At 37.2% G+C, this 13,822-nt stretch overlaps 1 protein-coding gene across 14 annotated transcripts in view; it reads left to right on the top strand.

The window, feature by feature from the left end:
* The window catches only part of DMD (dystrophin), a 2,399,796-nt gene that overhangs the window by 2,288,316 nt on the left and 97,658 nt on the right, over positions 1 to 13,822 (top strand). For all 14 annotated transcript variants that reach the window (XM_007493357.3, XM_056797113.1, XM_056797114.1 and 11 more), the window contains 2 exons: positions 5,314 to 5,388; positions 13,349 to 13,550. In XM_007493357.3, coding sequence (XP_007493419.2) covers positions 5,314 to 5,388; positions 13,349 to 13,550 — 277 coding nt within the window. The remainder of the gene's footprint in view (positions 1 to 5,313; positions 5,389 to 13,348; positions 13,551 to 13,822) is intronic.

Consider the following 13,822-nt stretch of genomic DNA (forward strand, 5'->3'; position numbering starts at 1 on the left):
TTATAGAAGTTGAAAGCCAGTGACCCTGGGAGGCCAAGTATTTGCTTCAGTAGCACAGTGCCTCTTATGTAATAGGCACTAAATAAATGTTGATTGATTTATCATAGAGGCAAAGCCACTCCAAGAAATATCAGATTCATTCAACAAAAAGTGTTAAAGCAGACTGGAGATAAGAAAACACTCATAACTCTGGCAATGGTAACTTTGGCAGCTAAGTGGAAGAGTGTGTAGAAAGAAGGTGGACTTTGGAATTAGGAATATGCCTTCTAGTTCATGAACTCTGAAATTCCTTTATCTGATCATGATTTATTGTCTCCACCTCTCCCTCTGCCTTCCAATATGAAACCCCCCCTCTTCACACATACCAATACCTTGACCCCTCAGTTGTCTCCCAAAGTGATTACCCCTGCATTAGGCACTATCTTTTCTTTTCTGCGCCTGATCCCTGTGCAAACTAATTCAACTGTACACTCTCCTAATTGTTATCATATCACTGATTATAGCTGACCAAGCATCAGCTTTGGATTGCTCCCAGTATCCACTGCCTTTGCTCCTAAACTCGTGATGCTGAATGAAGGTGGAAAAAATCAGAGTCCTTCTGATTGGGTCCACTACAGTTTTAGGTTTGATAATAGCAGTTGGTCCCTCTAGTGAGGGACTAGGAGAGCACTAGGTAATCCTTCCATACTTTCCTAATTAATTCACTTGCCCCCTCAGCTCTTCTAGACTTTTTCATCTCTCTTCAAACCTTCCATGTATCCTCTTTTCCCTAACCTTTCCACTGAGAACCCCATCTCATGTTTTATTGAAAAAGAATCTGAGCTCATTCAAGGACATTCTCCCAACTCCCAACATCATTCAGATGCTTTCAGTCACTAGTCCTTCCTTCAGAGGAAGCCTTCCTCCTTACCCAGGCAAACTCCTTTATGTGCATAAGCAAGCCCATCCCATCTTATCTTCTGCACAGATTGTCTTGTCATCCTCACTCTTTCCCTTACCTTTAATCTCCCTCTACTCTATGCTTTCCTACTGAGCCATGTCCTGGTCTCCCTCATCCTCAAAATACTCTCACTTGATCCTTCCTTTCTTGCTAACTGTCATCCCATGTCTCTTCTGCCTTTTGTGGCTAAATATTAATAATAATAAGTGCCTTTCCTTCTTCTCCCCTCTAAGTAGCTCCTTAACAATATAATCTGGCTCCTTACCTCATCACTCAACCAAATCTGCTCTCTCAAAATGACTGATGATCTCTTCATCCCAAGTCAAGGCCTTTTCTTGATCTTTGTCCTTTTTTGAGCTCCCTTCAGCCCTTGACTCTGTTGATCACCCTCTTCTTCCTTACACTATAACTCTATTCTCTAAGTTTTCTAGACTCTCCTCTTCTGGTTTTTTCTTTACTTATCTGATTACTCTTCAGCCTCCCTGGCTAGGCCCTCTTGTAGATCATATCCTTTATCTGTAGATATCCCTCAGGGTTCCATCCTGGGCTTTCTTCTCTCCACTCTCTATACTATACTTGGTTATCTTATCAGTTCTTGTGGTCTTAATTATTATCTCTATGTTAATGATTCTCAAATCTACTTATCTAGTCCTTTTCTCTCCACCAATCTCCAGGCTCAGATTTCCAATTACTTTTCAGACTATCTCAAACTGGTTTTCCACTCAATATCTATCTTAAACTCACCTACATTCAAAATTGAACTCATTATCCCTGCTCCTAAACTCCCCTGTTCATCCTCTCAGTCCCCCTAGGCTTATAACTGGGCATCCTAGACTTCCCTTTCTCTCCCCCTCCCTATCTAATCTATTGCCAGGCCCTCTTCATTTCACCTTTGCAATGTCTTTCTAATATGCTCTTTTTATATCCTTTGTAACTGCTACCACTCTGGTACAAGCCTGAACTCTTGCTGTTGCCTACTGGTTGTTCTGCACGCCTCTCCAGCCTCTTCATTATCCTCCATTCAGCCACCAAATGATCTTCCCAGAGCACAGATCTGACCAGATCTTTTGGCTACTTAGTAAACTTTAGTGGCTTCCTTTGATCCGCTACAAAATCTCATGTTTGATACTCAAAGCCCTTTCTAATATAGCCTGCCTTTCGGTTTTCTTTGATCTAGCTATGCTGGTTTCTTTGCTGTTTTACAAACTAGATAACTTCATCTCTCAAATGGGGGCATTTTCTCTGATTGCCTCCCATCCTCATCTTCCTCTCTGTCTCCCTGCTCCCCTATCTTCCTTTAAAGCCCTGCCACAATCTCTCTCCCCTTTTTTTGTTCAAGTCTTTCCCACTATTTATTATTTCCTATTCATCATGACTGAAACTTGTTTGTCTGTATTTGTTTTCTTGTTGCCTCCCTCTCCTTTTAGATTGGGACTTTCTCCAGGGCAAGGGTGGTCTTTTGCCTTTGTCTCTTCAGCCCTTAGCACAGAGCTTGGCACATACTTCATAAATGCATACTGACCAGTTGATCCAAGTTCAAATCTTTTCTCAGATGTTCACTTAACTGTTTTAACCCTGGGCAAATCACCTAACTTTTTGGAATCTCCATCTCTTCATCTCAAAAATGTGGATAATAATAGCCTCAGTTTCCTTGTATTAAAAAGAGAGATAACCCTACTTCCCAGGTTTATTGCAAGGATCAAATGATATTTATATTATCTGTATGAATATATCTGTGCAAAATATATAAATATTATATATAATGTTATGTTACATATATGGTATCTGACATGTAAGGATGCAGTTTTAAACTTCAATAGATTACATAATACTCATGTACATCAACACATACATATAATACATGTAGTGCTTTGTAAACCTTAAAGTACTTTAAATATGTTTATAATGGTGATGGTGATGGAGTGAGCAAAATTTAGGTGAAAGCAAGAACACCCTCCTCTGGCCTAGTTCTTCCCAAATACATCTACACCCCAAGTGAGCTACAAAAATTCCTAGCTATGCTCTAGTAAGGAAGAAAGATAAGGAATTCACTTTATTTACATTAATGCTATTAAACCAGAGATGGCACCACTAGTAAACACTACTGAGACTGGAGTCAGAAAAGGGGCTATCAGATATCTCCCTATATATCTCATCCTCTCTGATAAGAGAGAAAGAAAGATATTACAGAAATGCTCAATCTCATCCAGTCCACTTAAGGGAAAAAATTATCTCCTTAGCCTGTGGTTAGGTATATGCTAGGAAAAAAGTCTTACTATTAATATAATTCACTTAGGGGATAGTTAGAAACTTTGAAGATCTCATTCATTCCTCCAATTTAATTAATGCCTTTTGCCAGCAGGTATTTTTTGTTCCACAGATTCCCTAGAACTGAAGCTTTTGTCTAATTGATTATAATAATAATTCATTCATTCAGGACTTAAGTGCCTACAATATCTGAAAGGAGAGAGGGGGGAGGAAAAGGAACAAAGAAGGAGGGGAAGCTGAGAGAGAAGACTTTGCCTTAAGGAGCTTTTACACCCTAAATATAACTACATGAACAATGAGTACAATGTAACATTTTAAAATCATGGTTTAGACTTCATTCTATAGGAATTCATAGTCAGAAAATATTACACAATCGACTTCTGGGAGACAGTGTAAGGAGGGCTGTTGAAAACATTGGGAATTGCATTATTCCAAAATGAGTAATACTTTTTTCCCCTTAGGGTATAAATTTAAGCTTTGTTCTCCTTCCCAGTAAAATAATTCCTCTATTGAGGGAGGGAGAAAAACATTTATATAGCACCTACAACGTGCCAGGCATGGTACTAAGTGCTTTACAGATATCTCATGTTATTTTTGCAAGAGTATTGGGAGGTTGGTGGTGGTATCCCCATTTTATAGTTGAGAAACCTGAAGCAAACAAAGATTAAGTGACTTGCCCAGGATCACATAGTTGGTAATTGTCTAAGATTGGGCTTGAACTCAGATCTTCCTGACTCTAGGCTTAGTGTTCTAACCACTTTATCACCTAGTTGCCCTTTGAACTCTCCTCTCTAATCACAATTTACAATGACTCTAGGAATAAAGATGTTTGAGAAGGACATTTATTCACATTTATTAATTCATCTACTTGGCAAGCCAGTTTAGAGTCTACTTGTTTGTATCTGTGATTGAGAAGATATCCTGCTAATAAGGAGTTTACAAGACTGTAACTAGGCAAATGATAAACACATATATAAAAATAGAGCCAAACTGAGTGTGTAATATCCATAGCACCATGTAGTACCGATGGAAAACAAAGTAAGGGAATTAGGAGTAAGGGGGATAGTGAAGATTTTTACAGGTGATGACAATCAATCATTGAGTCTTGATTAAATGCCTATTAAAAACCAGGCACTAAGACGCAAGGACAAAGAAGGAAGTCATCTCTGTTTCAAAGAAACATTCTACTAGGGAAGGACCAAAAAAAACCCCATATATAAACATATATGTGTAACTATAAAAGGAATAACTACAAATATATACAAAGAAGTTAAATAATGCATTTGCTGTATGGATGGGAACAAACCATTGAATTATTGGCCAACTGGATATCGTTAAAATAGCTCTGTCTTGGTTGACTCCTAAGTCCTTTCTGTTAGCTAAAAAGAAAGATTTGTGTATTCTCCAGTTCAAGGACTTTTATTTATGTTTTCATATCTTCAGTACCTAGTAAACACAGTAAATGTTTGTTTACTTCCTTTTTACTTTGACACTACACTTGAGTTTTATAATCTAGAAAACTGTTCTTCCCCTTTGCCCCCTGACACATTATGTATACAATAGAGCTCTGTATCAGCTGGGGAGATATTTCAAGACTGAAGGTGGATGGCTGAAGCTGTGGATATGAGCAACTATTATATATATATGCTCTCCCTCCGCTTCTGCCCTTCCATTCTCACTCCATCGCTTCCTCACCCTACACACACACACACACACACACACACACACACACACACACACACACACACACACACACACACACACACACACCCTAAAAAGTGAAAATGGGAAAAAAAGACAGAAGAGGCCTTCCTGGATAACTGAAACCACAGAAAGAAAAATGAGGTCTCTGTATGTGTGCATATAAGTACCAAGCAGAATATACCCCTGTTTTCCTTCTTAGAAATTGCCTTTTCAGAAAAGGCAAAGCTGCATTTGAAAGGTTTGCCACTTTAATAACTAAAAGAATTTCTTCCTTCAAAGCCATTTCCTGGAGCAGAGACTTTATTATTCTTCAGCCCATTTTTTGTTAACAAAACGATTACTTCTTCATCACTGAACTTTTCTGTTAAAATAGTAAATAATCTTTTACCTTTTCTCCTTAGCTGACCTGAATAACGTCAGGTTCTCAGCGTATAGAACTGCCATGAAACTCCGAAGACTGCAGAAGGCCCTCTGCTGTGAGTATGAACTCTGTTGCTTAAAGATCTAGTTCTTTTTCCCTTGATGAAAAATGAAATGGGCACGGCCACCTTTGAAGAGAGGAGGAATAGCTGTCAGTTGGTTTATAACTTGGTATTGAATTTTTCAAACATTCCCTTGGCCTACTGCCGGTCTAGAATACTAATTCCACTCACATACTTTATCATCATTTCTCAGTTAGTGGATATAGATAATTTTCTATTTAGTAATTAATTATATGTACTTTTCTGGATTATGGGTTGAGTTGAAATTAATTTAATTAAACTTAAATGCCATGTCCCTTATATCGTCTATAAAAAGTGTCACAAAGTGTTTGTTTTTAGGATTAGAATTCTGTAAATGTCTTTTATGCAAGTGGAGATGAATAAATGTTCATTTCTTAGAACATTCAGCCCTAGTGAGCCTTGTAGTGAAGGTAAAGGGTTTAGGTAAAGTAGCCTGTAGACATAAAGGCTTAAATAATGTGTATGTAAATTTCTTTGGGCATATCAGGTAGACTATGAAGTAAACCTTAGGACACAGTTTGAGTCTAAATGACTTTCTTTTTAGCTCTGTGGGCTCTACTGCAGGAAAACTGATGTTATTCCCTTGGCTAGGGATTCCTTTAATGAGGGAAGCCTTTACCTGCAGGGTCTGAGAGCTAGTAGCCTCCTTATTCCTCCTAAAACCCCACCTCATTCCACACTAACTGATCCCTTTGCAGAAGGTTGTAATTAGGAACCCATTACTGTAATGAGTTGTAGAATCTTCCTTTGGAGACCATCAGGGTTAGGAAGAGATTGTTATCAGTCCCAAGGATCGATAGCTGGAGTCCTAAAGGTGTGCTAGAAATCTGAAGAGGGTCGTTCTCAATTCTTCTCCATTTCAGTTTGACTGGTTGTAGAGATCAGCCACATACCTCCTGTCTAAATGCATTCAGAGATCATTGCATTCACATATAATTGTGCTTTTGTTTCCATCATGTTCCCCTTCAAGTAAAATTTCAGAGAGACCATATGGGAAAAAAAGTTGGCATTTTGACATAACTGAATGAAATGTAATAATATTTAAACTGTCTATGTGGGATTTTCCCTTCAACTTCTCTGACCAATATGAAAATGAAAACATCTCCTTTCCAGGTATGAATGCTAATTTTATCACACTTTTTTAGATGGATCTGTTCTAAATAGAAACACTCCACTTTGAAATGTGGAACGAAGGGACCCTAAAGCCTTTTCTTTTCCCAGGCTTCTTTCCTAACTTAAAACAATCCTAGAGAGCTGCTGATTGTATGAATGAGGTCAACAGTTTTACTCATGGAAAACTCTCCCCAAACTTCTTTTCTAAAAGGAAATGCACACATTTTATTATGGGAAAATATATGCTTTCCTACTAGTTTTCATAAAAAAAAAGGTTAAAGGCTGTTTTACTTAATTGTAATAACAAAAATTTCTACATTTGGGGGGCTTTTTCAGCCAAGCTAGGCATTTGAGGGCTACTGTTCATTGACCCTTAGTACCTGTTACTTCTCAAATTCTTATTTAATATTTTATCTTATCTACCAATTAAGGCTTTTTAAAATTCTTTAGTTGGCGAGTTTATACCTGTATTAATATCTGAGCAAGGTTCTTACTCAGCCATTTAGTCAACTAAGCATTTATTAAGCTTTTAGATGTTCCAGGAACTACTCTTAAGAGCTGAGGATACAGAAGAAAGGCAATATTAAGGTTCAACATTGGAGAAACTTTGTTCAGCATACTTTATTGCAAGTACACAAGAGACCATCAAAACTTATGGATCTGCTTATTGCTGTCATCATACTCTTCTGTCTTTCAGGCACTTATAGATAGAAATTCAATTTAGTAGCTAATTACATCAGTACAAAATACCAGTAAAGAATATGTAACCGAGATTAGTTTCTTGCAGCATTTGTCCAGTTTTATCTTCTCTCAAAAGACAGTCTAGACATTTTGGTTATTTTTTCATTTTTTTCTCATGTTAGCCATAACATAGGTGACCTCAAAATGTGAAATAGACTTCCTCTTTACTAAGTGGCAGAAATAAAAATGCACTTAACAAATCAAGTGTATTTGGCATATTACTTACTATGTGTGGTTGATTAAAGTGAGACCAAGCTGTAGGAATTAATATACTACAGTTGATAAATGTGAATAAAAAAAATACTCTGAAATCAACAAGAAATAGGGAACAATTTGTTAATGTTCAGCAACTAAATTACAGAGTACAGAGATTTTTTTTGCAGCCTGGTTGTTATCTAGATAAAGGCACAGCTGTGGCACTAGCCACCCACCACTGCAAGCTAGGTGAAAAACTTGCTCTTTTGTTTTTAAATGTACCTTACCTTTTTTGATATTCACATCAAAGCCTATAGATTTGCTTACTTTGTGTAGATTTGCTTTTAAAATACCTCAGCTCCAAGTGCAGACTGCATTTGAACAGTATGATGTCAATAACAATCTACTTTGCCCACAGTTTCCTTCTGCAGTTCTGGCAAGAAGAAACTCGAAATACACAGCAGTTTCTCTACCAATTATCCCCTCTTTCTCTGCCTGTGCTAATTAGATTAAAGGATTATTTATATATCCACATGAAGCATCCAGGTTTACTCTTGGAATGAGCTTACAACAGGACTTTTTTTTCCCCCATCATTAATCAACTTTCACAGCTAATTAGTAATTTCTTCCCCCCTCCCCCCATGTAAATAATTTTCATGAGATGAGTATATTTTATGGAAGTTTCCTTTCTATAAAGTCAATAACTATACCTCACACTCTAGTTCTCCAGACTACTCTGCAACATACCTGTGATGGAAAGATAACAAGCATAGTTGAATAAAAAACCTGAGTTCGACTAATGTCTCTGCCCCCCATGAGCCAGGTTACCTTGGAGGAGTCATTTAATTTTTCTGAGTTTCTGTTTTCTTCTCTGTAAAATGAGGGGATTGGGCTCAGTGATCTCTGGGGTTTCTCTGAAAATTCTGTGATTCTGAGACACCATTGATAAAACATCCATAAAAGTTGTTCATTTGTATCCAGGAGATGAAAAAGTGTAAATGAGAAAGGAGACAGGTAGAATAACCATAGACTCTTTTTATGAGGACCAGGAAGAGTATTCTGTAGGTGACTCAAACTCCTTACAAGATAATTGAGCCCCATCTTTCTTATTTACTGTTAACCTTTACTGAGCAGAGTCCAGCCTAGAGACACATAGGTGCTTTTCACTAAGTTCCACTTTCCCTTCTTTCCAGTTCCATAGTGACTAAAGTTACCCAGCTCTAGGATTAAACCTATTTCTTCAAGGTTAATAAATAGCATCCTTGTCTCTAATATATTTTGAGAACAAGGATATGTCAGAACATGGGAAAGTTTTTATATAACCCATAATTGTGCTACTTAGTAGGTGAACAAAACTGAAAAAATGAAAGTTAATTGCTTGAGGTGAAAGAGTGGTTTCCTAATTCATGTTTGCTTTTTGAGGTTCCCAGAATTACTCTTAGTATTTCATTTAAAATAAAAACAAAACAAAACCTTGGAATAAACATTTCAAGGTGCTTGTTTGAGGAAGAATACATTTTTAAAATAACTGCATTACAAATAAATTGTTCATCATTCCTTTCCCTTTTCAAATGACTAGTATGAGCCACAAGTACTTTCTGAATCTGCTGTGAAACGGGAGTTCTATTTTATGAGTTTGTTTTGGGATATGTGTTTTGTAATCTTCCATGATGGATTGCCCTCTTGCTTAATCACATCTGGTTTTAGCAGAGCACACTGTACAATATTTCTCTCCTAACTATTCTGTGTTCTGCCTTTGTTATCACAGAGCAATTGCTTTTGCTCCCCACTGGAGCTGTTTATATTCCAGAAATTCCTTCGGTACTGCTACCTATTCACCTGTACCGAGAAAGGAAATGTAGGTCCTTAGAAAATGAAATTAAAGTATTTTTGCTTCTTATCATCAGCTCACTGGGGTTAATTCAACTCATAATGAAAAATGATTTCAGAGATGCAAAAGTTTGCTTTGCTTAAAGGGGAACCTGAATTTTTTTACTTAGTAGCTGCTATTTCTTTCTTAACAAAACCAAATCCTAAAAGAAGCCATAAACTTAGTTTCTGATTTCCTTTAAAGCGTAAAGGAAGAGGTGTTGGTGCCACTGGTGCTGGAAAAAAATGATTCCTCTCTTTCCCATGATGACAATTTTTGGAATCCTTGTCCCTATTACTGAAAAATTTGTCAGTGAAAGTCCTTTTTTAATAATTTCATTTAGAAAATAAGATCATCCCATTTATTTGAAACACGACAAAGAAAATTAAATGACATTTTTATAAATATTAGTCTTTTATTCTACATGCTCATCCATGATCATCTAAAAACATGCCCAATTTTTTTAATGCTCAATCAACTTTTAAAAACTCAAATCTGCTATTTATCCCCAAAAAAGTGTCTACCTGCAAGCATCTTACATCCTACTGGGAATTACATGTAGAATAGATCATTTGAGGAGAGGTATACAACGAGGAGAATCAGGAGCCCTTGAAGGAAGCTAAGATTCTAAGTGGCAAAGAATTGAGAAAGGCTATTGCAAGCTTTGGGAAACAGCACATACCAAGGCATACAGGTGGGAAATAGAATGCCAAAGGCATAAAAGTCAGAGAAGTTTATTGTGAATTAAATTAAGCCCAGAAAGAAATGTTAGAGATAAACTGTACATGGTTTTAAATTCCAATTTAAAGGAGTTTGAGTTTTATCCTAGAGGCAATAGGGAGATGCTGAAGATTTTTGAGCAACTCTGGCATTGGAACATCATCCCAAATTCAAGATTATTTTGGCAACTATATGGAAGATGAATTGGGGGAGGGGGAAGAGGCTGGAAACTGAGAAAGCAATAAGGAAAGTACTGTAACAGCCTAGGCAAAAGATTATGAAGACATGAATAAGTATAGTGTCTATGTGAAGAAGGGATGTAAGAGATCAAATCAGTGATCATTTAATAAACATTTACTAAGCCACCTGCAATGTGTGAGGCATTGTCCTAAGCATGGAAGATAAGAAGCAAAAGATGAGCCTTTCTCTCAAGGAATCAGGTAGCAAATCAATGAGAAAGTACTTGTGAGGAGGGACTAGTCAACAGAATCAAAAGATTCTGAGAGGTAGAGAAGATTGAGAACTGAGAAGAAACCTTGGGACTTTTTGGAGAGCGTGGTTTCTGCTGAGTGGTAGAGTTGGAAACCAGATGGGAGGTAAAGAATTGGAGGTCCTGTGTGTGTAGATTTTTTTTTCTTTTTCTAGAAATTTGGCTGGAGTTCTAAGATGATAGCTTGAGGATATAGAAAGATTGACTGAAGGGTTTTTGTTTGTTTCCTTCTTCAAGAATGGTGGACACTTGGGCATGTTTATAAGGAGCAGGGAAAGAACTAATGCTTAAGGAGAGATTGAAGATGAATAAGGAATGATGGGGAAAAAATGGGAAAATGAATGGGGGTAGAAGGTAAAGACACAAGCAGAGGAATTGGCTTTTATAGGAAGGACCATCTCTTCATCAGAGATTGGTGAAAAGAAGAGGATAAAGGATGCCAAAGAAGGATTTTGAAGAATAATAGGGGAGAAAGGCTCATGATACATAGCTTGGCTTTTCTCAGTATCAAAGGAGGCAAGACCTTTGTTAGAGAAAGTTGGATAGGAGAAGCAGAGATCTAGAAAAGCAGCGGTGGGAAATGTGATAGTCAATCAAAGAAAAAGGGTTTGCCTTTTATTCAAGGGGCAAGAAATTCAAAGGCAGAGTATTATGTACAGTTTAATTAGTTAAGTAGAGGTTTAAAATTGAGAAGGGAGAAAAGAATCTAAAAGTGAGAGTGACTGGCAGAATGATGAAAGCATCTTCAGTCATGAAGCCTTCCTAAAATAATGTGATGGAAAAATGTACTTGGAAATATTGTATGCCATTTTAGAGAAATTAGTGCATGGAAGTAGTTATCTTTCTTAAAGAAGAAATAAAGGGGAGGGGGGTGGAATCAACTGCCAATTCTACAATCAGAAACAGTCTCCTGGGAAACCTGTATTCTAAACCTTGATGTGTGTGTGTGTGTGTGTGTGTGTGTGACTTTGGGAGAAGTCAATTTAAGGCCTTGTGGCCTCAATTTCCTCACCTCTAAAATGAAAGAATTTGAAAGCCCCATCCATCTCTGAAATTCTATGACTATGGTAGAGATTTTACCATATTTTTAAATGAATCTAGATATTTAAAAAAAAAATCTAGGCGTTTGGTCATAATCACAACACTTAGATTTGTAAAGCAATTCATGTAATATTATCTCATTTAATCATGATCGACCCTCATATTTTCCTGTCTCCTTTTGGTTTCCAAAAAAAGGAAGCCACTTTTCTACCATTTTTTCCCGTTAATTTAATTTCACTCATTAGGTCCAGCACATTACTAAAAGGCTGATGGGGCTTAGTAGTAGGAAAACCTGTTAACGGACTGGGAGAACCCATGCTTATGTGGAGATGCATTTATAATTAAACTGCCACCTAAGACACTTGAAGAGTTCTCTTAATTACCATTGATTCACCATCTCTAAGGAACTGAGCCTTCAACCTAATGCTGTAGAGTTAAAGGTGTTAAAAAAAACAACCCAATCCTGCTGCAGTTCCAATTTGGCTAATAAATTGGTATTAGAGGAAAGCATCTTTCATGGCCCCAAGGAATAGAGCTGATAAATAGGTTGTGGATTTGCTGATGCTGGACAAGGCACATATTTTAGCTTAGTTAAATTTTCTGATCTGTCAGCATGTTATTAGCTCCCATCCCAAGTTAAGGCTAAAAACTTTACTAAGCTTTAACAGATTTTCCAATTGAATGAAAGGTAGAGGAAGGGCTTGGATTCAGGAAGACTTGACTTCCTCAATAACCTTAGACATCTACTAACTGCATGATCCTGAGCAAGTCACTCAACCTCAGTTTATCCTAGTTTCCTCACGTGTAAATTGAGGACTAGCAATAGCAATAACTGTTCAGGATTCTTTTGAGAATCAAACAAGAATATAGTTATAAAGTGATTGATATAATGACTGACACATAGGAAGCACTAGATAAATGTTAGCTGTTACTACTGCTATCTAAAAATAACATTGAGGAATTTATTATTGATATATTGATATATTAAAAATACCATTGAAGAATTTATTATTGATATAATGATAATATGAGAATCATATTATCTTCCTGGTAATATAGTATAGTTAATTTAGTTGTTTACCCCGTTATCTTCAGGGAAGTTAGTATAGAGTTTTGTTTTGTTTTTCCTTTTCTTGCAAAAGAAAAATAGTCAGATTTCTAGGAAGTTTGGTAATGTTCCAGGAAGGGGGAAAAAAAAAACCCAACCTAATAGTTATAAATGTATAACCAGAAGGAAGTATTTGTATTCCTCTATTATACAGATTCATCTAGCTGATACACCTTAATAACTGTAAGATGGTATTGTCAATACCCATTTGAAAACCTCTAACAAGAACTGTTCTATTCTTAATCAGCTGGAAGCTGTTCTGTTTATTTCGAGACCTCACCCCTTAAGTCTTAAACTCTTGTCATTTTTGAAGGATAAGAGCCCCACCTCTTATCCCCTCCTCCCACACACACATCCCTGCCTCATCTAACCTCAGTCTCAACTGGGTGTCTGCTGAAAAGCCTCCAGAGCAGTGTGTGACCCTGAGTATTTGGCAGAATTAAAAGAACTTGGGCTTGAGGAGTAGACCTGCTGCCCTGGGGAGAACAGAAATGCCTTTTAAAGTGGGTGTTTTTTACTTTTAATTACTGGAGAACATTTTTAGTCCTGGTGGGATTTTTCTAAAGAGAAAGAAGTCGTTGTTAAGAAAAAGGCTATTCTTAAATAATTGGATTTTTGCTTTGTTTTTTTTTTTAACTCTCTTCATTTCACCCAGTGGATCTCCTGAGTCTGTCTGCTGCATGTGATGCCTTGGACCAGCACAACCTCAAACAAAACGACCAGCCCATGGACATCCTACAGATCATTAACTGTTTGACCACTATTTATGATCGCCTGGAACAAGAGCACAATAACCTGGTCAACGTTCCTCTCTGCGTGGACATGTGCCTCAACTGGCTACTGAATGTTTATGATACGTAAGTGCAGCTAGCTTTTATTTCCTCCCTTACAGAAGGTTTCCATGCCCTGCCCACGCCAGCAGCAATTACCAGTCTTCATCCTTACACACAGAGCATGTAGCTAAGACCACAAGGAGGTATGGATGCTTCTTACTTAGAGCTGACAGCTTACTGCTGCCCTTAGTTCAGCCACTGGTTGAAAATAGGTACTCTGCTCTTTTACAAAAACGAATACTATGGAAATGGGTTTGAGTGATTTTATATATATGTATTTTAATATATTTTTTATT

Source organism: Monodelphis domestica, chromosome 4 (assembly GCF_027887165.1).
Source record: "Monodelphis domestica isolate mMonDom1 chromosome 4, mMonDom1.pri, whole genome shotgun sequence".
NCBI classification, from domain to species: domain Eukaryota; kingdom Metazoa; phylum Chordata; class Mammalia; order Didelphimorphia; family Didelphidae; genus Monodelphis; species Monodelphis domestica.